Source organism: Magnolia sinica, chromosome 16 (genome assembly GCF_029962835.1).
Source record: "Magnolia sinica isolate HGM2019 chromosome 16, MsV1, whole genome shotgun sequence".
Lineage (NCBI taxonomy): Eukaryota > Viridiplantae > Streptophyta > Magnoliopsida > Magnoliales > Magnoliaceae > Magnolia > Magnolia sinica.
Genome location: NC_080588.1, coordinates 299782 through 327538, shown reverse-complemented (window position 1 = coordinate 327538; position 27757 = coordinate 299782). Strand labels below are relative to the sequence as shown.

The following is a 27757-nucleotide window of genomic DNA, read 5'->3' as shown; positions in this document are numbered from 1 at the left end:
AAAGGAACCCAGCTCCAGCAATGAAAGGTTGTCACATTGTCCTGGTTTGAGGGATTTGAACAGTTCACAATATGATTTGTACAGTATATGAGATTTACAATTATATGACAAGATGACTACGTGTGAAATGACTATTTTTTTCCTTTTTTTTTTAATCTATATACATGAGAAAACGATGATGTAATATGCAATTGGAAGTTTTGAACATCGCAATAACCCCCATCAAATTATTTGAAAAATAGTCTGTCATAGCAGGCCTAAAAAGCTTCTCTAGACAAATATGTATAAAAGGGTGAGTTGCATTATATTTTATAGTGGCACTACCATCTGCTCAGTTGCATCAGTACATACCCAATGAACTGAGAAACTGAAGCCCATGATTTTTGCACGGGTTCTGGCGCTGCTTAGCTCTGGTATAATAAGACCAGTTACTGGCCCAGCACCTACGGCAAAGGTGAAGATGTACCTACATGCCAAAGATGCAACAATACTCAAATTTCCCAAATATGCTGTTGTTGAAAGAACCAAAATGATACACTTTAGCAGCACAATAATGATGTTTCATTTCAAAATTTATGTTTGCAGTAATGCCTGGGTACTAATTCTATTATTTTAACCTTTTTGGTAGATCTATTAGGCCAACCCCAATTAATTGGTATAAGGCTTAGATGATACTGATGATAGATCTATTAGGCTCAGATGAAAAGTTCATCTCCAAATATTGGCTGTTAATCACACAAGCATTTGACATTGAAGGGCACATACAAAATTCAAGAAAGCATATTCCTGTGTGAGTGTTTGCAGTCCCAAGAATTATCACAGATATCCAATCAGTGGTCATAGTGAAGTTGTTTGAGTATATTAAAAACTAGAAACTGGGAGTTCATTTGTCCAAAGCATTGAAGTGGGCCTCACAATATGTCCAAATCATAGCATTGGACGAGCGACCTGTTCAGTCAGTGATCTAGGCCCCAAAATCTGTCCAGAGTTTTATGTGCCCCTGAGGATAGTTTGATTGATCTGTGGGCCCCATATTGTAGCCCAATTACGAGGGCATATATGGTGTCTGATGAAGGTTAATTTTAGTTAGTGACCTGTCGGGTAAGTTTCATGTTAATATTTTCATCACTTATATTGTGGGCTACTTTTTAAATGAGCACATGATTACCGGGGATATTTTATGGAAGGGTTATATGGCATGAGTAATGGTGCGAGTTACGACCAATTTATGAAAGGGTTATATTGTTGTGATAGGATTTAGGGGTTTTTCTTATCCCTTTCAATACTATATTCAAATAGATGGTCAGGATTAGACCTAATGAATGATAAGATTACATAAGGGTGTCTTTTAATCTGGGTAAAACATATGCACACATGCATAGGCTCTTTTATGAATCAATGATAAATGGAATTTCTGTTTACCCTTCACTTAAATCCGCAATGGGTTTTCCTAGCGGTGTGGCACTCCTTTGCTAGAAGGATAACTCTTTTAGATCATGTGGGAGACTCCACATAGCCATGATTTAGAAGGTGTTAAGAGTACACAATCTTGGATTTATGTGCATTGCAATACATTTAAGTATGCATTTAAGCATGAGAGTATAAATATATTCAGTTGTCCTTTAGTGCACCATATCCTTAGAGATAATGGTGTATAGGTTTAGATTTCATTTGCATTTGTTTCAAGCTTATTAGCTGTAACAAATGGTCTATGAATAAGAGCTAGTAGGGGTAGAGAGATGTGAAGAAAACTATTCCCTTCTCCTCTTCTCTCTTTTTTGTTCTCATTGTCTTTCAACACGTAGTCTCTTGAGCTTAACATGGTATTAAAGCCATGACATGTTTCTTCTTTCCAATCTCTACTATTTTTCCTTCACCCTTTTTTCCTTTCTTACCACCCTGTCACGAAGTTTTGAAGGGATCTTAAAGGCCTCCCTAGATCTGTTCGAAATTAAAAAGGGTGCGTCATGTATTGGCAACCATAAGAAGTGTTGCTGGATTGTCTACCACTGGAAGTGTTGCCAGAATATCATTCAACTGCCGAAGTGAAGTGTTGTCGGAATGTCCTCCAGCCACCGAAAGTGTTGCAGCACAAAACACCAGCCACTGAAAGAGTGATCAGGTCTTTAGCAGCCACTGTAAATGCCCCTGACTCACAAACCCAGCCACCAGAAGTGCCACAAATCAACCCCACCACCGCAGTCATTGAAAGTGAACTCAAACTCTCTGTCAATCTTCAAAATCATTGACAAGCTTAACATGTATGATATACGCACTCTAACTCGAGGGGTAGTGCTAGAGTACACAATCTTCAGTATATGTATGTTGCAGTATATTTCAATGTAAGAAAATACATATATTCAATTGTCTCATGGTACAACATATCCTTAGAGATAATGGTGTATCTTTTATATTTCATTTGTATTTATTTTAAGGTTATCAGTTGTAACGAATGGTTTATGAATAAGAAATAGTAGCGGAAGAGAGATATGAAGAAAAATAATGCTTATTAGTTGTAACTTGTAACAAATTATGGAAAACATAAAGAAGAAAAAAGAATGAAATTTTTTTACGTCCCTCTCCCTTTACTAGCTCTTATCTAAGACCATTTGCTACCACCAATAATCTCAAAATAAATGCAAATGAAATCCAAAGGACACACCATTATTTCCAAGGATATAGTGCTCCATAGGACAACCTAATATATGTGTACTCTCACATTGAATATGTGTATAGCAAGCCAACAACACCACAGGCAATTGAACATGTATAATCTCACACTCAAATGTATTGCAAAGTATGTACATCGAACATTGTGTACTCAAACAAAGAGAATTTTGATCATTTGCCCTTTTTTCTTCTTCCATTCCCCATCCTTCAACCTATATAAATCATACTCATCTACATTTATAGCTCCCTCTGCATTAGTCCTAACTCCTACATCGATTTTGTCTTAGAGAAAGCTGGGCATTTGCGATATATATGCTCTAACTTGAGTAGGAGTGTTAGAGTTGTTACATATTGAAACATGAGACTTCAGTACTTTTATATTGTACCCATTGTTAAAAGTATTCTTGATATTATCAAAATATCCCTGATATTATCCGTATCTCCAGCCCGGCAATACCGAAGTAGTGATACTGATGGGGACATCACACGTATGCCCCCCTACACATGTACGCAAGGAGGAGGAGGGTCCCACCATCGATCTGGATCGATGACGACGTCTAGGGAGGGCCTCCTAGTTAGAGGACTGCGTTTTGGTTCGTTAGAGTGGACCCGATAGTCATGTGAATTCCGTCATGGGTTCTCATGATCGTGGCCCACTATTCTAATTAATCTAGTACTTCGGGTTTTGCTTATTATTGTTATTAGGAATATCATGAACAGTTTAGATTGCTTTGATTAGTTGTTATTTTTTATTACTTCGTCTCCAAGTAATAGATTGCGCACATGACAAGAGTTTTGGAGTATAGGGTTTTATTATAAATAGGCACCCCTTGTAGTCTTTTTTCTCATTGAACATTAATAAAATTTCTGCATTTTTCTGCTCCTCTAAATTTCTGAGTTGTGGAGATTCAATTGGGTGTGAAACCCTCCTTTACTCGAAGGGCTGACTACCGTGATGCGAAGCCACACCTATTCCGATTCGCCCCCACTTTTTACCATCCATATTTCTCTTCTCCTACAATCATCTACGCTTCAAATTCATCCTCTATTGCAACCGTTTTTCTCTCTACAGCAAATTTTCAGAATCTGGCCCTACAGGATCGCTGAAACTTCGGCGAAGCACCACGCACAAACCGTGTATCAGATCAGGCTGAAATTTGGAGGTTTTGTGGCCCACCCCTGGTTGTCTAGGGCCAAGCTGGCCATTTTTCGATTTGTGGGCCCGACACACATGCGGGACACCTCCAGCGCACGTGCATCTGCGCCTTCACCGTTGTCCACGCATGTGACGCTTCTCTGGTTCGTCTCTCTCTTCTCTTTCACCTCTCTTTCACCCTAAATCACTAACCCTAGCCCTAAATTACTCAAATCCCCAATTTTATGCCCTTTCTTCAACCTTAAGGTTTCCCGAATTGAAATTTGTGAACCCCTTGGATTGGAGAATTATTTTTGTGCATGTGTGGATGAATTTACCCTCCTTTTATTATTGTTTGGTCTATAATTTTGATTGATCCAACCCTAGCTTGTGTAGGCCTAGGCCTTGTTTCTGAACTAACGTGATCTAAAGCCTGAAAATCTTGCACATCATATTTGAATTTCATGTCCTGCATCAAATTTGGTATCAGAGAACAAGGTTTTTATAGGGGAATGCATTACATGTTTAGGGTTTAGGTTATTTGTGTCCATTATGCATTAAGTATCATCATATAGAGTTGTTTAGAGGTCCATAATTTCTGATATAAATTGCTGAATTTTCTACTATTAGAAAATCTGCATCTCTTTGTTGGATTTTTTGTTGACAAATTTTTTGCACAGATAGGTTGCTGGAAATTGAGTAGTATTGTGTCATTTTCTTCATATAGAGTCTTATAGGAGCATTTAGTCCTATCATTATGACCCAGATGCGTAACTCCTCAAGGGAATTAGAGTAGATGCCCCTACGTTTCATGCTCACTTGGACCCTAAAGCCTTTTTAGACTGGCTGGCGGATATGGACTACTATTTTGAGTGGTATGACATGTCGGATGCTCGTGGAGTCCGATTCGCCAGGATGAAGCTTGTGGGCCAAGCAAAGAGGTTTTAGGCTACTGTAGAGCGAAAGAAAGAAAGAGCAAGGGAGTGCCCAATAGTCCATTGGGGAGAAATGAAAGAAACACTAAGGAGAAGTACCACCCTTTCTCTTATCGCTTACGGTTGATTGAGGAATGGCAGTCTCTTCAACAAAGTTCCATGAGTGTGGCGGAATACATTGAGAAGTTCGAAGAGTACTTGACTAGGTGTGAAGTTGATGAGGATCCCGTACTCACCCTTGCTCGATTTAAAACGGGCCTCCGTACTGACATTGGGAGAGAATGCTCGCCAAAGACAGACATTATTGAACAGTTGTATCAAGTAGTGTTAGAGGTCGAGCAATATCTCAAAACACATGTGGGAAGGTGGTTTGATTTTCATGATTCTAGTACTAAGGTCAACCCTTCTGGGGCTAAGCCTAGCACTGGATACCAAGACAAACCTTCCAGCAGTTTTCAGTCCAGGCCCAAAGATGATAAGAGTAAAGAGGTTATCGGGTCTAGCTCACGTAAGAGTGGAGCAACTAGGTGTTTTAGGTGTCAAGGGTTTGGTCACTTTGCCCACCGGTGTGGCATAAGAGAGGGCACCAAGGTGTTCCTTATTGATGGGCAAGTAAGAATAGTGCTCCCAAAAAGTGACAGTGAGGAGGAAGAATATGAACCAGTACTAATTTCGACCAACCTTGGCTAGGTATTTGAGATAAAAACACATTATATTACAGATTTTTTTGAATCAAAGCTCGGTGGGCCATTTTTCAGAAAGTCAAAAATAAGTATTTATACTTTTTTTAATATGTTTTTCTGTTTTAATCATGTCATATGATGTGTTAATCATAGTAGAACATGTTAATGTGCATTTTACAGATTTGGGGTGCCATTTAATAATTTTTTAATATTTTTTCTATTTACGCATGAATTTTGGCCCCTTTTTTAAAATTCGAAAAATCAATTTTTAATGGTTGTTTTGCTGTTTTAATCATGCTATTTGATGTGTTAATCATAGTAGAACATGTTAATGTGCATTTTACAGATTTGGGGTGTATTTACGCATTTATTTTGGCCCTTTTTTGAAAATTCGAAAAATCATTTTTTAATGATTCTTTTGCTGTTTTAATGATGTCATGTGATGTGTTAATCATAGTAGAACATGTTAATGTGCATTTTACAGATTTGGAGTGCCATTTTATATATTTTTATATTTTTTTCTATTTACGCATTTATTTTGGCCCTTTTTTGAAAATTCGAAAAATCATTTTTAATGATTCTTTTGCTGTTTTAATGATGCCATATGATGTGTTAATCATAGTAGAACATGTTAATATGCATTTTACAGATTTGGGGTGCCATTTTATATTTTTTTCTATTTACGCATTTATCTCGGCCCTTTTTTTAATGATTCTTTTGCTGTTTTAATGATGTCATATGATGTGTTAATCATAGTAGAACATGTTAATGTGCATTTTACATATTTGGGGTGCCATTTTATATTTTTTTCTATTTACGCATTTATTTCTACCCTTTTTTTGAAAATTCGAAAATCATTTTTTAACGATTCTTTTGCTGTTTTAATGATGTCATATGATGTGTTAATCATAGTAGAACATGTTAATGTGCATTTTACATATTTGGGGTGTCATTTTATATTTTATATTTTTATTTTTTTCTTATTTACACATGAATTTTGGCCCTAAAAAATAATTGCAAACACCTAAATGTAAGATATTTTCATATTACATTCATTCTAATATATCTATCATTGATAGTAGATAATTAAAAAATTAAATATATGAATTTTGTAGTCAAATTCAGGTTATCAGACGGTCCGTTACAACTTCTCACCAAAGAGTGGACCATTACACTACCATAAATATGTTCCAATTTATAAATGAATGCATATTTGGAATGCTTAGAATATTCCAGATTTAATCTATATTTTTGCCGTTACGCCCCCGTATCACCGTTACGCCGCCGTATCCGTATCGGTTTTGGAGGTCACCGTTACGCCAACCAATACCGATACGGGACACCTTGCTACGTCATGGTCCGCATTAGGCTTGAACGATGAGGGAACGCAAGAGTCTGCGACTCTTGCAGTTGTGCATTGTGCCTTTACACAAGCAAATAATACCGATAGTTGGCCCCGTTGTTTTGTTCCTATTCAGTTTGGGTTATACAAAGCCACATTTTAGTGTAATGTTGTTCCTAGGAAGCCTATCGATCTTGTCCCTATGTCACTATCACATAGGCCATCAGAGTCTGCAGAGTCCCTTGTGCATCACATTCATTCATGGCATCAAGAAATCAAGCAGAAGATCATGACTAGTGACGAACATTACACGCTTTCTGCAGACCAACATAAACATTTCAAGGAATTCAATGTAAGGGACTGTGATGATCCGCATCAGACCAGAGTGGTACCCTCAGGGAGCCGTTCGTAAATTACACACGCGTAGCGGTGGACCATTCAAAATTATAAAACGAGACGGTCTCAATGCGTATGTGGTAGATCTTCCACCCTCCATGGGAATTAGTTCCACATTCAATGTGGAGGATCTAATTGTATTTTAAGGGGCCACTGATGCATTGTCCAGCCTTTCGCCTAACCATCCTAATTCCACGGACTTTTTCCTTAATCCATGGCCCTTTCCCGACCCATCTTCCCAGCCTCTACCTCTCATACCTACCCTTTCTGACCCATCGTCCAAGTCTCTACCTCTCATACCTACCCTTCCCGACCCATTTTCACAGCCTCTACCTCTTATACCTACCCTTCCCACACCCAGAGAGGAGATAGAGGATATTCTGGACCATCAAATATTATCTACGTCGGACGGCAGGTTTCAGAAGTACCTGGTTAAGTAGCGGTCATACCCAGCTTCAAACAGTATGCGGCTCACTAAGGAGGAGCTTCAGAGACTTCATCCTGACATCTTGGAGCGGTTTAAGAGTTTTGTTTCGCCAGTGGCGAAATCTTCGCAGCCGGGGAGAGTTGATGAGGACATCACGCGCATACGCACGCCCCCCTATGCGCGTACGCGAGGAGGGCCCCACCATCGATCTGGATCGATGACGACGTTCAGAGAGGGCCTCCTAATTAGAGGACTACATTTTGGTTCGTTGTAGTGGACCTGATAGTCATGTGAATCCCACCATGGGTTCTCATGATCGTCGCCCACTATTCTAATTAATCTAGTACTTTGCTTATTATTGTTATTAGGAATATCATGAACAGTTTAGATTACTTTGATTAGTTGTTATTTTTTATTACTTCGTCTCCAAGTAATAGATTGCGCACATGACGCGAGTTTTGGGGTATAGGGTTTTATTATAAATAGGCACCCCTTGTAGTCTTTTTTCTCATTGAACATTAATAAAATTTCTACATTTTTCTGCTTTTCTAAATTTCTGAGTTGTGGAGATTCAATTGGGTGTGAAACCCTCCCTTACTCGAAGGGCTGACTACCGTGGTGCGAAGCCACACCTATCCCGATTCACCCCCGCCTTCTACCATCCATATTTCTCCTCCTACAATCATCCACGCTTCAAATTCATCCTCTATTGCAGTCGTTTTTCTCTTTACAGCAGATTTCCAAAATCTGGCCCTGCAGAAGGGCTGAAACTTCGGCAGAGCACCACGCACTGACCATGCATCGGATCAAGCTAAAATTTGGAAGTTTTGTGGCCCACCCCTGGCCGACCAGGGCCAAGCTGGCCATTTTTTTATTTGTGGGCCCCACACACGTGCCGGACACCTCTAGCACACGTGCGTTTGGGCCTTCACCGTTGTCCATCCGTGTGGCACTTCTCTAGGTCGTCTCTCTCTTCTCTTTCACCCCTCTTTCACCCCAAATCCCTAACCCTAAATTACTCAAATCCCCAATTTTATGCCCTTTCTTCAACCTTAGGGTTCCCTGAATTGAAATCTGTGAACCCTTTGAATTAGGGAATTATTTCTATGCATGTGTGGATGAATTTTCCCTCCTTTTATTATTGTTTGGTCTATAATTTTGATTGATCCAACCCTAGCTTGTGTAGGCCTGGGCCTGCATAGATTCCCCTTGATTGAATGCTTGAACTTTTGTGTGGGATATGGAATTTTGTGTAATTGTTTCTAAACTAACGTGATCTAAAGCCTGAAAATCTTGCACATCATATTTGAATTTCATGTCCTGCATCAGATACTAATAATACTGGTAGTATCAGAAATTCTAGGTATAGGCAATGTATTGTTAAATATCGCCAATGTATTGATATCAACAATATTTTTTATCGTGTAAATTCCAGGTGTTACTTGTATTGCCAATGTATCGCCAATATTTTCGATTGTGTAAATTTTCGGTGTCGCTTACATTGCAAGTGGATTGGAGATATTTCAATAATATTGCCAAAAATCTATTTATTGAAAAAGTTTCCATTTCAAAAAAAAAAAAAAAATTAGATGCATGGTTGCATGTAGTGTTCAATTTTGTCGACGGTAATATCGTGATATTATCATTATTGCAATGTGAGCTATATCAAGACCACAATCTTTCATTTCCTTTCTAGTTGTTGACAATTTCTCAGCAAAATATTGTGTTGTCGATATTTTGAAATATCAATGGATATTTTGATAGAAGGTAGGATGGATAGATGAGATGGTTAGACTAATTTCTTACGACAAAACATTGCTTTAACGCCCCCATTAAATGGAAACTTATTATGTATGCATTCTTTTTACATTTTTTTTAATTCCTAAATATGTAAATATGTGTATTTTAGCATCTTCTAAAGTTTCACTGAAAATTTGCACCATTTCCCTATGTTTACCCAATATTTCCCCGCATTTCCGGTTATCGGCGATGTTATCTGCAATATCGATATTGTTTCCGCATCCCTGACCAACGAAACTTATAGCGATACCGATACGAACACTGACTGTACCATATTATTTTGTTATGTTTAGGGCTAAGCTATAAATAAGTTGATTTGAGAGAGAAGAATCAAGATCTCTCCTTTTCCTATATTTTCTTCTCTTATACCGTTGATTTTTTTCTCTTATACCGTTGATTTGACAGATCCTAATGAGGTGGAATTTAGAGATCTTTGACATGCTCTCTCTCTCTCTCTCTCTCTCTCTCTCTCTCTCTCCCTATTAGAATCCCAGTAACACCTTAACTAGGCTTTGACATGCTCTCTCAGTGCTACAACCCTTATAGCCCAAATGCTACGCAAAAGACTTGACTTGTATGCATGATTGTCCATGTTAGATACAATTCAACAGAGGTATCTATTTGAATCCCCACATTGTCCTGCACAAACTACTTGAGCAATATAACAAGAAGAATGACAACAGATGCTTTCCTGAGACACAACATGAGATAATATTTCATCAAAAATACTGCAAAGACAATGAAGAACACATACACGAGGGTTCCAAGTACTGGTAGGAAGTGACTTAGCTGTTCATCTAATGGAGAACTAATAGAATATGTTATAAGAAACATTGAAGCCGCCTGCACAAACACAGATTAAATCAGTATCATAAGCTAAGTTTGTATCACTATCTTAATGAAATCATTGTACTTGTACAGGTTAGAAGCATGTATAAGCACATAACCATGTATGTCCCTAATAAATGTGGATTTTATACACTTTGCATCTCCAAAGCCACATAAGGAGCATGCTAAAAGTTTCCCTCACTTAAAGGACCGCATATCTCTAGTTTATGAATCAACAGGTGAATACTTGCAGGGTATTTTAAGAGAATATGGGAATTCTACCACATGCAGCCTGCATGCAGTGGGTGTGTTTGAATGCGTGAATGATTCTTGCATGTTGGTGTTGTTAAGGTAGGCATATGGGGTATGGCATTTTGTCTTTTTCCCCATGTTAGGAGGGTATTTTGTTCTTCTTCTTCTCCTTCTCCCTTCACTTTTTTCAATTTCCTATCTGTAACCATACAGGTGTCACCGTGTGCATGTTATTGTATAAATGATAGTTACATACATGAGAGGATATTGGTGATTATGAGCAAAAATGAATAAAATTGGCTTTTATCTGATTCTGAAATACTATATACTATTATAGAATTGTAAAGAGCTTAGATTAGTTGGGAGCATGATTGGTTGATATGTGGATGTAGCAGTAATAATTTTCTAGAATAAGAACAAATTTCCTCATTCAAATAAAACTTACAAAGTGAAGTTTTGTTCCTTTCATAGATGGCATCGACTGCTCTAGATGAAGGAATAGAGATAAGATTCTGAAATTCCTGAAATCCAGGAATTGATCGGATGCTGATATTGTAAAAATGATATTCATATTTACTTTTGTGATCTTTATCAGAAAGACTTGACACCAGCTAAATTTCATCTTTTCAAACCATGTTCTATTTTCGTTCGCTACATCATGTGAAATCAAGTGAATTTATTCTTCATCATCTTAGTTTTTCTCCAGCAATTTGGGATTGTCTCTTAAATGGTAGATTGGTAAAGCTTTACAGTAACACCCAACATTGACCCTTGGCCCAAAAATTACATGCACGCTCCAAAGGCCGAGCACAAAGTAAAGTCAAGGAGGAGCAGTTGCCAATAAGCATGAAGCAACGATGTATGAAAAGTCATGCTCGTGTGGTTGGCTGGACAACATAGCAGGGAACCCACCTATACATGATTACCAATACAACTCACAAGCCAACACAATCAAGCCCTATGCTACACCTTAGCACAACAATTGTGCGCTACATGCAAAGGGGAAGTTGCAACTTGCAAACAATTTATGCTGGTGCATGCAATGCTAGACTAGCCTTCTGAGCATGAAGATCTAATGAATTTTTATTTTAAACACCCTAGTTGTATGATTCTTTATGGCATTCCTTTTATCTAAATATCTAACAAGATTTTTTAATGAGTTAAAAAAAGAACATGTTACAAGTGGATACAATAAAACTGCATCCATAAAGTATCCAAAAGTATCTAGGGCACCATAACCTAGTATCATACCAAGTCAATACCCATAGAGAGAAGATGAAAGTATCCATATTCTTCAAATGCAATTAAGCTTATCCTATTCCTATCAGAACTCATATCTTTCACACAAATAATATAATAGCCTATTGATGCCTTTGTGTGATTCTTGTGCTTAACTTGGAGGTGCCTATGCTTGGGCGGATCCTCCCCATCAGCCGGCTGCGCCATCTATATTGTGCGTAGAAAATTTTAAGTGCACAAGCTTAGCGTCATACAGCACTGTATAAAGGCGCCATACACTTAGATCTAGATAATGAGTTCCAATATAGCAATTGTCTATAGATGAGATCTCTAAACCAAGAGGCATGAGTCCCTTAACGCCTTTGCACATCACATGAGTCCAATTCTTCATCATTGATATTATTCTTTTAGTTTGATCAGTTTTCCCCACTGGTTAGATTCTTTCATAGTGGTGCAAAAATGCCAAAATACTGTACAAACTCTAATAGTTTACATCTGCAATGAACATGAGACTATCAATTTTTAGTAGCTCTCCAATAAAGAATTTCTCCAATGATTTAAGTTCTAAATTTATTGGTTCAAAAAGGTATTAGACTTCCGTTGACATTTGAACTCTGCTAGAAAGAAAGAGTACCATTAGAATACACATGCATGGTCTCGGTCATCAAGATGTAATACATATTTAACCTCAATAGCCCTATCACCTAGGAAACTCAAATGACATAATATGCAAAGCATCACTAGGGCCCTCTGACTTTCTATTAACTGAACAAATAAAAAACCAATGATTCTTACAAAAACCACTAAACATGAGTGCTTCCATAGATGATGGTTAAAAAACATTCTAGTAATTAATATTAACTATACATTTTCATACTTTTATGTGGGAGGTGCAACACAAATAAGACTCATGCCCCCCCTCATAAACCCACTCATGATGAATAATTGATTAGTTGATAAGGTGATAACGTAGCATTTTTCATCATTGCCTTCAAGATTAAGTTCCAATTGTCTTAGGAAAGTCAATTTCGCCTGATTAAGTAAAGAGGATTTTCCTAAGGCATGTATCACCAAGGACACTCAAATGACCTTCCTACTTTTTTTTTCTGAAAGGTCATGGACCTTCCTACTTCACAATTAATTGAACAAATAATAAACCAAAGACACCAAAACCATTAAATAGGAATATTTCCATGAACAATGATTCTTTTAATGGCCACAAAAATAATTGTTAAAACAAACAGAACAAGGGGCATACTGATGCAGGACATAAAATTTAAATATGATATGCAAGATTTCAGGCTTAGATCACACTAATTCAGAAACAATAACATAAAAATTCCACATACCACACAAATGTTCAAACATACAAGCTAAGGAAATCAGTGCGGGTCCAGGCTTACACAGGCTAGGACTGAATCAGTAAAATTATGGACCAAACAATGCTCAAAGGGAAATAAAAATCATCCACACATGCACAGTAACCAGTCCCTAATACAAGGGATTCATGAATTTCAATTCAAGGAACCCTAGGGTGAGAAAAGGGGCTAATAAATTAAGGATAATGCAATATAGGGTTAGGGTTTATGAAAAACTAGTATGAGGGTAAAATAAGAAGAAAACCTGAACCGGAAGACAGTTCCCGCGCGCGGACAGCAACAATGGCCCAAACGCACGTGCGTGTGATCACGGCCACACGTGTGTGAGGCCCACTATTCAGAAAAAGGCCACCTTGGCCCTGGTTGGCCAGGAATGGACTCCAAAACCCCCAAATCTCAGCTCGATCCGATGCACGGTTTGTGCGTGGTACTCCGCCGAAGTTTCAGCCCTCTTGCAGGGCTAGATCTGGAAATCTGTTGTAGAGAGACGATCCGTTGCAAAACTGATGGAATCGAGGCAAGGATGGCTGTAATTGAGATATATGGATGGAAGAGGGTGGGGGCGGATGGGGATAGATGTGGCTTCGCACCACGATAGTTAGCCCTTTGAAAAGGGAGGGCTTCGCACCCACTTGAATTTTTCCACAACTCAGAAAGTCAAAAAGTTATAAAATAAAAATAAAAATAAAAATAAATAAAAAATAAAAAAACACTTACAAGAATTTTTATTAGACTTCAATGAATCAAAAGAACTACAAGGGTGCTTATTTATAGGGAAAACCCTATACCCCAAAACTCGCATCATATGCATAACCTATTACTTGGCGATGAAGTAAACTAAAATAAAAACCAATTAAAGAAATCTAAAGCGTTCATGATGTTCTAAATAATATAAATAAGCAAAACCTAAAGTATGAACTTAATCTAACTAGTGGGTCATGATCATGAGATCCCATGATGGGCTTTTCGTGACTATCGGGCCCACTCTTTTGAATCAAAACTTCGTCTTCTAACTAGGAGGCCCTCCCTCGACATCGCCATCGAGCCAGATTGATGGTGGGGCCCTCCCTCTCCTTCCGTACGTGCGTAGGGGGTGGCGTGCGTGCGCGTGTGTGCATGATGTCCCCATCACATACAGAGATAGAAAGGAAAGGGGATGAGAAATCAGCCCACTTCCCCACTAAAATAGCAGCTCCCAACTAACCCATCATTCTTTCATATTACGACCCTTAAAATGGGGGACCCACAAGGCCCAAACATATACTCCTCACAAAAAACATTCTAACAAATTACATCCCTATTGTATTTTCGAATTTTTACATAGGAGGTGCAACCACAAATAAAACTTTGCCCCACTCACAAGCACAACCTAAAATTGAATAATATGTTAGGTGAAATTAAGGCAGCCTTTCTTTTATAGTTAAGCTAGGCTCCAACCTCAGATCTCAATGTTGAAGCACTCCCTTAAAATGGGAGGCTCACAACGCCCAAACATATACTCCCCACAAAAAAAAAAACATTCTAACAAATTACATCCCTATTGTATTTTCGAAATTTTACATAGGAATCGTGCAACCACAAATAAAACTTTGCCCTGTTCACAAGCACAACCTGACATTGAATAATATGTTAGGTGAAATTAAGGAAGCCTTTCTTTTTTAGTTAAGCCTTTTTTCATCTGACTTCAAGATAAAAGGTCCAGTGACTTTGGAAGTTAACTTTACTGATTAAGCGCCTTTTTTTCTTCAGAGTACCTTAACACCTAGATACTTTGGAAGGAAAAACACTTGGAAGGCCTGTATCACCTAGGAAACTCAAATAACATGACATGCAAAGTATCACCTAGGTCATGATTGGAAGATACTTTCCTATTAATTGAATAAATTACACACCAAAGATACTAACAAAAATTACTGGCTACGAGTACTTCCATGAAAAGATGGATACAAAACAATAATAATTACTTTCTCTATGTAGGAGGTGCAACAACAAATAAAACGCCTGCCCCATTGGCAAACCCAATCTCACATTAAATAATATGTTAGATGATGACCAAGGAAGCAGTTTTCATCTTTGACTTCAAGATAAAAAGTTCGAATGGGATTTGGAAAGTTAAATTTTACCCAAGTAAAAAAGCATTACTTCTAAAAGTTCCCTAAGGCCTATATTCACTAGGCTGTAGTGAAATCTTAACGTTGACTGAGAAGGAACAATAGTTCAGTAATAACATACCGATAATGAAAAAACCAAAGAAATTGAAGTGTAGGAGAGACTTTGGGGGCTCTAAAATACATTAGTAGAAAACAGCCAACAGAGGATGTCCATTTAAAAGTTAGCATCAAAACAATAGTATGCTACATATGGGACATCCTCTAAACACTAGACAGTATATGCAAACTATTTGGCATCACGAATACGACACATGGGTACTAGCCTCTCTAGTCGCCCCATAAAAAGGAACTTCTATAGAGCAGTCTAAGGAGTGAAATCAGATTCAAAGGCATAGATAAACTGTTCATCAATGCTCATAGACATTGCTCATCAATAACTCATAGAAGAATGTCACTCACCATCCCTAAGTAGCTTCCAATTAGAAGTTTCTTTCTCCCTTGCTTATCCATTAGGTATAGAGCAAATAATGCCCCTGCAGATATCCACCAATGGACAAGAATAAGGTTATTCCAACAAAAGCATCTAAAAACTTGAAAGGAAAAAATATCAAGTGCCAAACCTGCAAAATTGGTAAGCCCTACAAATAAGCTTGCTAAAGCGCCGCTTGTAATCCCAACATCATGAAATGTCAATGATGAAAAATAAAGAATTCCGTTTATGCCAGCAAATTGTTGAAGTACAAAGAGAGCCCCTCCAATTAAAGCTACTGTAATCATATAAAAATAAAAACAATAATGCCTCTAATTATGTGTTTGAGAGAGAAATATAGTTTCCTTGACACTGTAAATAAGATTGAACTTGAACACAAAGTAAAAGTGCATAGATAAACAAATACATTTCCTAGCAATCAAATAAACAAGGTTTAAGTATTCAACTTCTATATAAATTTTACAGGATCCCCTGTCAATCCAATGGAATCTTTGACATAATAAACAACTCCTATTCAAGAAAAAGAAAAAGAAAAAAAAAAAAGGTTCTCAAGATGAATAAGATAAACAAATACATATCCTGGCAGTCTGGTAACGAATGCTTGGAAATTCTACTTCAATATAAAATTTAAAGTAGCCTCCTCTTTTTTTTTAACAGGAGCCTTAAACCCTGTAAATATAACGATTTCTTAGATATAATAAACCACTCTAATTCAACAAAATCCCTCAAATGGATCACAACATAAGAAATTTTAGGTACGACCTTCATCCGGAAGGTTACCAGTCCAACTATAAAAACACCAGATACTTGTTTTGTTCATGCTTGAACTAAGCAGCTTCTGTGATTTGTATAGCTACTCTCATGGTCTCAGAAACTATAGAACTTCTGCAATTACTCCCATGAACCACCCAAAGTAATATCCTTTCTCATCGAATCCCATCATATGACCGACCAGTCCAAATTATTGTATTCAATCTGGGCAATATCTTCACAGCCTCAGTGTTTCAAAGCCAAAAGCCTCATGCTATGCATTTGAAGGGTGGAAAAGGATTTTTATGTATGTGTAAACAAATTCAGTGGTGAGTCTAGTTCTTAAAGGAATGAATAAGATGTGGTATCAGAACTTCATTGTCAACTTTCAAGTTTTCAATTCCCATATTGTCGAGTTCGCTTGGGTGCATTTTGGATCAACAGATGAAGCAATTTGTGATAAAATTGAAACATCAGCTTGGTGAATTAATTATTGAAACTTCTATCAGGACATATCTGTTTGGTTTGTATGGAAAGAAAATTTGTTCCTAAGAAACATCTACTAAACAATCTGATGCAGGCCTCACATGAGCCACCCGCCCACCCCGAGTGTGCCCCTACATTAATCACCCCCGGTGAGGAGTCTCAAACACGAGACCTCCCGCTCTAATACCAATTTGATGCAAGACAATTAACCACTTACTCTAAAAGTTCAAATTGATAAAGCATGGCGAATCAATCCCTTCATCTCATAGCCCACGCCCACATCCCATGGGTTAGGAACTCGCCCAAACCCCCCTCGTGGGCCCCACTTTACATGGGTTCCGTTTCACACGGGCCGCCACCCCGAGTGTGCCCCTGCATCCCACAGGCCACCCCACTCGAGCCCGGTGTGAAAATGCCCTTGCATTACAATCTACCTCTTGCTTTCAATTTCGCCTCCCCCTACCCTCTTGCCTAGAATCCCATCTCCCCTAAAAGTTAGACCCCTCGAATCTTCACAAAATTTCAAAATCTCTCTAATCTAATTCAATATCCAAGACAATGATGGGCTGCATCAACATCAGAGCTCGCATGCAGACCAAAATCCTCCTTGACTGCAACAGCAAGAAACTAACTGTAGATATCAGCCTTGCCAGCCTCAAAAGATGAAGTGATCATCTCCCACCGCAATGCCTACATCTTTTACAACTTCCAGCACCACCTCTTCACACCCAATCAAGCTCGATTCTCAAGGTGACAAGTTCTATTTCTTGCTTCCCATGTGCAGCATCTCAACAGAGGTGATCCCACCCACCAGATTCAATGACACATCCAATCAATGTTGGCTTTCACAAATGAGGGATTGGTGAGATGATGGATTTTGGAGATCGGTTGAGGATGATGAGGGTGTTTCTGTAGTTGAGAACAAGAAGTTGGGAGGCATAGAAGAGGATGTTGAGGGACATGACTGGATGCAGGTTCCATTTGACATCAGAGATCATGTTAGATTCCAAGGGGTGAAGAATGTTGCTGAGACTTGAGAGAGGGAGAGAAACAGAAGAAGAAAAACCCAAGCACAACACTCTTTTTTTAAAGGGCGCCATGGGCACCTTTTTTGCAATGAAAAAAAAAAAATGATTTGAAAAGGAGAATTTTGCTAAGCCTACACGTGTACAATTCAGCTAATGCACGCATGACATGCCACCACATATGCCTGCATGGCAGACAGGTGCAATATCCAAGACATCCATCAGAAGGGTACCACAATGTGCATTCCCTATCCAAGAATCAGGTCAGTCCACTAATCAGGTCAGCCACAATTAACCGACTAAATGTACGGTAATGAAAAAATCAGCTGAAGTTTCTATTTCTAATATCATAGCACACCTATTGAATGGACCACTTTATCTTTGGGCAGAAACATCTCCAAGGTGAGGTCTGCCTAATGGATGGCTTGGATATTACACCTATCCACCTTGCTAGCATATGCGGTGGCGTGTACATTAGTTGACTTGTACATGTGTGGGCTTAGTCTAAAAAATTAGCATCCATTGTCAGACCAATTGCAACAATTAGGGTTTACCACAACTTCAATTCAGATTGCTGCAAGCAAATGTCCTCAATTCAATAAAATCTAGTTGAAAAGGGTCCATTGGAATAGGGATTTTATGATGATTTTTCATAGTGAAAGGTGGATCTGAAATAGAATTCGTAAACATTACATACTTCGCCATACTCATCTGTTGGTTGTCATGTTTGAGAACAAGACAAGATTTACCAGGAAAAAAAAAAGAAGCTACCAGACCCTTCGATAATTTGTTGCATGAAGTTCAATATACATTTTAGTAATTGAATGTAAAAAATAAAAAATAAGAACCTTCCCTGTCAGACTCTAACATCAAATTTCTTTATTTAAAAAAATAAATAAATAAATAATCAAAGGAATAAGTTCAAAAGACTCCCTTGAGGTGGCACAAATAAATTAATCTTGACTCAAAAAATAATCTGAAAGTACAAATCATAATACTGTATCTTTATCTAATGTTCAGAAAGTTGAGAATGCCATAATTTATACAAAATCATCAGACGGACCATTTCAATTTATTTCTGGATATAACGATTTACACTTACAATTCTTAATTAGGCACAAGGCATGCACATAGGCATTTAAATGACAATTTGATCTTCAATACTGTAGCATGAAGTATAATCACATTGCTCTTCCTCCCAAGATGAAGAGGCATATAAATATATAATCCAAGTAGAAGTTTTGGAACTTGGATGATTTTTATTTTTTTGAAAGGTAACAACAAAATTTTATAAACAGAAAGCGCTTAAAAGGCGCAAAAGCTGTACAACAGGGAGCGGGGCAGCCACCCAACCCCCTGTCCCCCCCCCCCCCAAATAACCAGATCCCTTGCTGACATCTTTACCCACCACAAGGAATGACTCAAGTTCCTAAAGCATCTCCCATTTCATTAATCTTAAACCGTCCAAAGACCCGCTAGTAAGCACAGCCGCAAAATGCCTTTCATCTCCTTTCCAACCTCCACCCCGTGCCAACCTCTAAAAGATAGTAGCCAATAGAATTCGGGGAGGCCCATGACAAGTTGAACTTAGAGTAAGTAGTTCCGTAAGCTGCTAGAAAAATGATTCACAAACTATTAAAGACTTCTATTCAAATCAATACTCCAACACGCATTTCAAGAAACTTAGATCTGATAAATACCTTCTTTGACCTATCAACATGTACAAAGTGGCAGCATACTGCCTTAGAAAAGACATCAAGCAACAGTTTTAATAAAAACAAGCTGAAGAAATTAATCATTAGAGTTACTAATTGTCTTTATCCAGGACTGCATTTAAATGATCAACCACAATAATAAACATGTAATGTGCAAATGAAAAATGCTGCAACAGTCATCACCAAATACCTCTCTTGTGGGGCCCCTCCACGAGTTCCAACCAGCTACTTTCTGTATCACTACCATCATTTCTGATAACAGATTGAATTTCTTCAAGGAATTTTTCAACTTCAGACTCACCCCAAAGGCCATAGATAATTCTCTTAGCATCATTATATCTCCCTACCTGCACACAACAATGATAAAAGCTTTCTGTAGGAAATTGAGAAACAAGCTCAATTTGTGAATGATGAATTGAAACACACTATGATCTCCTACTTTACATAGCCAGCGAGGACTCTCGACAGCAAACTGCAAACCAAATATGAGAAGAAAAGCTGGTGAACTTGCAATATACAGCATAGTTCTCCACCTGCAAACCAAGATGTCAAACATTTTTGAAGCTTATTCAAAACGAAACCCCAAAAACAGAATCAGAAGTCTCTTCAGTTGCAAAGATTGATACGATTAAAGTGACAACTATTTACACAATAAGACTCAGATAAGAAGCCCATTAACATTTGCAGGTGAAATACAGGTGAATTCAACAATTTTAGACCATAAATGCATATACAACAAGTATCGCTATCATTATGAGACCCTTCAGAAACCAATACTTAGCATTGTACTTCAATCCAGTTTAAATGCATAAAAATGTGTGGGACCTTTTGAAAATGATGTCGTAAAATTGTTATAAGAAAGGATCATTACTTCTCAACAACCATATCCACTGCCTTCATTGCCTTCAACAATTTTGAAATGGAACTGCTATTTTCAAAGATTCCAAGAAAGATTCACACTCAGGTTTGAAAGAAAACTACTACTGATTATTACTCCAAGAAACTACTAAGATTTTTTGAAGTGACTGCCCAACAAATTAAAATGAGAGTATAAAAAAAAAAAGTAGGACTTCCTTGTTTCTTGATTTCCAATGCAACCCATGCCATAGTAAACTTTCCAACTAAAGGTTATTGCCACGGTAAAATAAAGCCAGATCACTCGATCCCTTCAAGTACACAAGTATAAGATGTGCCATATGCATAAAGGATACGGACAATCCACCCAGTGCACATTGATACAAGTATTTAATGATGTTCACACAAACTCCTTGAACCTTCAATCTTGGGGGAATGCTTGGTCACAGTTCTGAATTTGTTATTGTATGTTTGCTCTACTTTTTTGTCATTTTTTATGTTGAAATGAATGGGCCATGAGTTTCGATCTGCTGGGTGTATCCATATTTATAAAAGTTAATTGGTGGAATACCAGGCAATCTGAAATCACATAGTACTTATGATAGAAAAATCAATTTGACTTATTTCATACCCCTCGCTCGATAAGAAAATGGGTCAAATTGTATAGGACCAAACCTATGGAACTTAAGGAATGATGGAAGGGAATAAAAAGAAAAAAGACAGACAGAAAATTGAAATAAAGAATCAAAGTAGAACCCAAATTCCAAATGAACAAATTCAAACTCGAAAAGAATCTTTCTAATTCTCGTAGAAGGAAGGGCAAAGGGATTGATTGAGAAAGATCTCAATGTCACACCAGGCAATACATCCAGCCCAACTCCATTACTCAAGCGCCAGTTATTTTCCAAATGTGTAATAATAGACACAAAGGAAAGAAACCCACACCAAAGCCTAAGTGACTTATACACACATCAAGAATACCCATCTATCCCGGCTCCTTATCACCCTCAGACTATCCAATCAAACTTTGCACCACTAACGTTTAACAAATGACCCAACGGAAGATCCTAGAGTTCAAAGATCCAATGCCCAAGGGGGGACTTCATACCAAGACTCATGTTCTTTTCCATCTATCAAGCCTCCTGAAGGGCACGTCCAACAGTGGATAGAATTCAGGGGTGTTTGGGGGGGCAAGCGCATTCATCCATAGTCATTTTACAATGCTAGGAGAAAACACAGAAAAGGCAGATGTATCACTTTATTCATAAATTAGGAATGCCACTACCCATACGGCCGACTCAACCAATGGAGTAAATGGCAAAAAACTAGTGAAAGTTTATTTTACTTTGGAAACAATTCATCTACATTAGTGATTATGAAACGTGGATACTGATATTGTTTTTTAGATGGGCATCATAGACACATTCTTTTACAGAATATAAGGTAATCCTTTTAGCTCTGTGGTGGGTTATTTGGGGGAAAGAAATAGCAGGTTCTTTCAAAATAGTGCTGGCTCGGTAGAGGAGTTGGTGGGCAGGATAAAGGTGGAGATGATTGTTTGGGCTTCCCTTTCTGAAAGATGTGGAAGATTGTAACATGTACTCCTTTTTTGGATTGTAATCTGTTTGGGTTCCCTCTTTTGTATTTTTTTTTCCCCACTTAGCTTTTGCTTTGTAGGTCTTCTTAATAATATCTTTGTTACTCTTCCCAAAAAAAAAAAACTGCTGTAGCAAATAGGTGGAAAAACATGCAGCAAAGAGAGCTCATAGGCAAATGGGGATGGTTTAATTTTTGAGTTTGGGGAGCCAATGATTCATGTACCTGGTATTTTCTTCATCTGTTCTTTGGTTACACAATTCTCAGTGCCAACATAAAACTATAAACTTGTACCTTATAAAACAGTCAAAGGTAGATGGCTACACTGAAACTAGAGGATAAGGCTTCAGCAAGTAACAGTTTTCAATGACAAAACAACTATTTCGATGTACTGAAGGCTGAATATGTAGAATTACTAAATGACTTCTCAGTAAATGATGTGTTACTTTGCTAAATGAAAAGAAATCTTTTCAAATAACTTTTTGGGTTGAAGGATGAAATATTTTCAAATAACAAGAACGATATTCACACGATCTGACTACAAGACAGGAAGAAAAGCTTCCATCGAGCTTTCGTATGCACATTCAACTCCTCATAATGTACGATAAAAATGCTAAATAACATCAGTCACATGGAAGAGATGTGAAAGGTTTCAAAATGTACAATCTTTCAATTTAAAAATTCCCAACCTTTCACAAGTGTGACTTCTGCGCTAGCACACAAAGGCATAGGCTTCTAGAAATATTCACAAGAAAAATAGACAACAAGAAAATGCTCAACATTGAAACTTTTGGTGACCCAGCTAATTCAACATTGAAGACATCAGTTCAATCCCGGCTTACCCACCAAATGTTAAAAAGAAGACTGACTCACCAATGTGGATCATTTTCAGAAGGAATTCCTAAAAGCAGTGACACAATTATTCCTAGGCATGTCCCAATTTGACATAATGTTCCCAATGAGCCTCTGTATCTTGTTGGAGAAACCTACACACAATGGTTTGGTAATAAATGAACAAAGAGTATAACAAATGGTGGACAAATTAAATTGACTTCCACAGAAGATACATAATATAAAACATCGAATTTTTACATATTGAAAAGGATAAAAACCATTTTATAGTATATCTGAGTAAACAACGTAATTAAGATTTATACCAATATTTAATTGCTTGTAACTAGCAATTCTGCCTGGAGTCACCCAATTGAAAAATAGATCATACTTGCTAATTATGATAATCATGCTTCAAGACGTATCAGTGGTAGACACCGTAAGTTTCTACTCTGAGGTCATGGGTTCAAGAACCCATGTGATTGAACCCATCTGGTGCATGTGTGTGGGTGTAAGAGTGTGTGTATTCACCTTTCAAAAAAAAATGATGTACTACACTCTGTTCTAATTTATCAGTTTTTTTGTCAAACAAGACTCATGAGAAAAATCATATCAATATCAAAGGGTCAATGCTGACAGTGGAACTGAATTTCTCTAACAAAGCAACTTTAAAGTGAAGATTAGGATCTGAGAAATTATAAAGAGAAACTTGCCAGGTTTCAATAAGGATTGGAAAAGATGTATAATTGTGTATCATTTCATTAATGACTGAATATTAGCTAGAGCATCTAATACATTTTACCTAAATCAAAACATTAAACTGTAGTCACAAATGCGCTAACAGTAGAACACGGGTCGATAATCAACAATCAATGGAAACTTCTTTTAAATTTTATTTAATAGATCATCTTTGTAGAGAATTTAGTGAAGTCAAAGAAGTAGAATAGAAGTACTAGTGGGGAAGATATGTGGTGGGTCCATTAGGGGTGTTTGTTTTTTTCCAATTTCATGTGCAATGCAAATTAAATGAGCCACCATTAACATTTGATGGTGTTTGCTAAAAGAAGAATTACAGCACAACAATCAAGAGTCAAATGCACTTGTAATAGACATAGGGAAACTATAATCATTACAATTTTACCAAATAAAACTACCCTATTTACAGTGGCGCCTGGATAAAACAAACACCACAAGAAATGTCATCATTGCAATCAAATTCATCTTATGTCATCAAAGAAGTGAAAAGTAATCATTCCCCATTTCCAGCCATTTACTAGTGTAATTGAAAAAACAAACAGGCCCTTGGGCATTCTGCCAGGTATTTTCTAGGTTTCATCAAGCAGCCCACAATAAAGAGAACATGGTTACATAGGCTTATAACGGCATCGGGGATCAGATGGTGCGGATGCCAGTTTTCTAGGTGAACCTCAATGATGTAGGACAATTAACCACTTGCTCTAAAAGCTCGAACTGTTAGAGCATGGTGAATCAATCCCTTTATCTCATAGCCCAGGCCCCACATCTCGTGGGTTAGGACCTCAGCCGAACCCCCCTCGTGGGCCCCAAATCACATGGGTACCGTACTGCCTCACACGAGCCACCCACCTCACACAGGTGGGGCCCACCTCACGCGAGCCACTGCCTCATACAAGTCACCCACCCCGAGTGTGCCCCTGCATCCCATAGGCAACCCCACTCGAGTCCGGTGTGAAAATGCCCCTGCATTACTCAATAATGTAGAAATTGAGCCACCCCGGTGAGGAGTCGAGTGTATCCAACCTGCACAATGTATCATACAGATACGTATCGCGCACATCCCGATCGCACTTTTTGGTGAAACATTAGCCTTTGGGGATTATTTAAAAGACCTTAATGCATCCCATAGGCAACGTTATCCGATTAAACTAAGGTAAATATATTTAAATATGATGCATACCATTTACATCCATTCTAGGCAGTGTGAAAATGCCCCTGCATTACTCAATAATGTAGAAATTGAGGAATTTCCTTGCCTCATGGAATATCTGAATATGTAGAATCCATAAGAAGGAGATGGACAAATGGGTTGGAATCAAGAAAAGGGAGGGGCGGGGGCAAGATGCTGTTGGGGGATTCAAGTAGGCAAAGTTTGATCAGAATGCGGACAAGTGGAAGTATGTGATTGCTCTTAGTTGGCTTGTAGGGAGGGATGAAGTCCTAACCATTGATTACCTAAGAAACAGGAAAACGACCTGAGATTTTAATTTGCCTCATTTTTGGAATCAGGCCATAAAAATATCATTTAACATGGAGTGGCGGAGTGGATCATTAAAAAAAAATAACAGTGGACCCCACAAGTTTACTCAGTACGCTACGGGGACTGAGTTACTCAGTACGCATTCCGCTTCCGTCGTCCATGTCGTACAAACAGTTGAAGGGAGATCAGAGTTACATATGAAGTCCTAACCATTGATTACCTAAGAAACAGGAAAACGACCATTCCTAATGTATACATCTCCTGCCACCCCAATGAGGAGTCAGTGTATCATCTTTTCTCGCATTTGAATTATCAGAAGAGGTGTAGTAGATATTCTTTTACCTATTTAGGGTTAAGGGGGGTAATGCGAAAGCAGATTCAAGACTACTACCAAGTGTGGCACAGGGTGCGGATGGGTGGGAGAAGGAAGTTTTTGGTGCCTTGCTATGCTGGCAGATCTTTGGTCTATCTCGAAGAAGTGAGCCAACAGCATGTTCTGCAATAAAGCACAAAGAGAGAGGTCATTTTCCAAAGGGCTTCAAGCAGAGTTGTCAGTTGGGTGTTGGCGCTTAAAAAGTCTGTCAGGGTTATAACAGGGAGCAAATTGTTGAAGTTGTGGAAGGATTTTCTATGGACTAAAAGATGATTCATCATCATCTTCATACATAATCTTTTTCTTTGTGAGCCGCTTTCCTTGGCTTTTTCAATAAAATCTTTGTTAATTTCAAATAAATAAATGAGGATTGAAGGAGCAGAGTAAATTGGAACTGCCACAGACTTTGCAAGTTGAAAGTATCTGTCTAATTGAAGCCAGAAGAAAAATTACATCTGTAACATATTATCATGATATGGTGATATTCATAAAGGAAACCTATGTTTCAATCATATGAAAAGACATTGTATTCAATTAGGAAACTAGGTATAAATATTGAGATGAATATATGTATTCTTTTCAAGGAACTTTTCTTTAAACGATCTTTTCAAGGCATTTTTACAGTCATGGGTTAATGAAAAAATGAAACATGACTGATATCCCACTGAGCTACTATAACTTCTTGTCACCAAGTGGTCAATCCTATATTTTTATTTGTGTTGCTAGTTTGGCATCTGATTCATAGACTTTTTCTGTTTCCACCATTGCGAAGAATTGACAAAATCGAAAATTAATCTTTTAGCAGAAGATGTTTGCAAAGTAAGAACATTGAAATGAAGTAGTACCTCCGAAATATAAATTGGGACGAGGACTGTGTTCACACCAATGCCGAGACCAACAAGAAATCGTCCCCAGAGCATTTCATCCAAAGAGTGTGCTTGTGCACTGTAACAAATTGAAGGAGCACTCAGAACTTGCAAGCCAGTAGGAAACATAAACAGATCTAAATTGATTAGAAGAAACTAAAGATAACAGGTAAAAATGAATCTAGTATTTTATTTCTTTGGAATGGCAACTCAATTTTATTTCAGAAAAGAAAAACTAAAACAACAAAAAAAAAAAAAAGGGAGAGATGATGCATAATCATCCCAAACTCAAAAATAGCCCCCACATGCCAGAAAAACATACAAATATTGGCCCATATCCAATTAGAAAGAAAACTAGGAGTTTCCCTGCGAAAAGAATCCCAGCCGATGAGGATATTGGGGAAGGAAACCCCTTCGAATTTTGGAGTGAACATGGCCCATTCCATTAAAATTCAATCCTACTTTCTAGTGACTCTACAGCAACACCGTTTCTTGAAATAATTATAATATTCCTCTTTCCATATCCCTCACATAACTGCATAGGGAAACATCTTCCAAATAACCACCCCTCAAAGTAGCCTTTGACCGATACCACAAGCAAGTAAAGAAATCATACAAACCAGGTGCCTTATCTCCATCCATAACTCCCACTACCATACGAACTTCCTCTTTCTTAGAATCCCTCTCAAGAAACTCAGCAGCATCTAATCTACTTGAAGGGCAATCATCAAGAGTCGGCCTTAGAAACTCTTCTTTGAAATACAAGTGAGCACCGCAATTAACAATTCTCTCATTTGAGTCAGATCTTCACCAGCAACCCCTGTATCTGAATTTTATGGATAAAAATCTGCCTGTAACTCCGGTTTGCTATACGCAAAAGAAGAATTCTTGTCCCCATCCTCAACCATATTGCTCTCAATTTGTCTTCATGATGCCTCCTCCCCAGTGTTTGAATTATCTCCGATATTATCTTTTTCTCCAGCTCAGCAATACCGATAAAGCTGGTGGCGATACCGATAATGCTGGTAGTATCAGAAATTCCAGGTGTTAGCAATGTATCGATAAGTATCGCCAACGTATCAATATCGCTAATGTAATCGCCAATATTTTCAACTATGTAAATTCTAAGTGACACTTGTATTGCCAATGCATCAATATTGCCAATGTATCGTCAATATTTTCAACTATGTAAATTCTAAGTAATGCTTGTATCATAAGTGTATCGATGATATTTCAATAATATCGCCAACATATTGATATCATCAAATTTTTGTTTATTAGAAAAAAATTTATTTCATTTTTTTTGCATCGGCACATAGTTGTATGTAGTGTTCAAT

At 37.9% G+C, this 27757-nt stretch overlaps 1 protein-coding gene and 1 long non-coding RNA gene across 3 annotated transcripts in view; both read right to left on the bottom strand.

The window, feature by feature from the left end:
• The window catches only part of LOC131228742 (probable plastidic glucose transporter 1), a 41304-nt gene that overhangs the window by 2241 nt on the left and 11306 nt on the right, over positions 1–27757 (bottom strand). For both annotated transcript variants that reach the window (XM_058224593.1, XM_058224594.1), the window contains exons 3-10: positions 26400–26499; positions 22988–23100; positions 20103–20196; positions 19854–20010; positions 15818–15964; positions 15657–15730; positions 10143–10231; positions 352–466 (exon numbers count right to left, since the gene is read on the bottom strand). In XM_058224593.1, the coding sequence (XP_058080576.1) occupies positions 352–466; positions 10143–10231; positions 15657–15730; positions 15818–15964; positions 19854–20010; positions 20103–20196; positions 22988–23100; positions 26400–26499 (889 nt within the window). The remainder of the gene's footprint in view (positions 1–351; positions 467–10142; positions 10232–15656; positions 15731–15817; positions 15965–19853; positions 20011–20102; positions 20197–22987; positions 23101–26399; positions 26500–27757) is intronic.
• Positions 3543–9756, bottom strand: LOC131228743 (uncharacterized). The gene is made up of 2 exons (XR_009163079.1): positions 8584–9756; positions 3543–3993 (listed from the first exon to the last, which is right to left on the bottom strand). It is a non-coding gene; the product is annotated as an uncharacterized LOC131228743 (long non-coding RNA).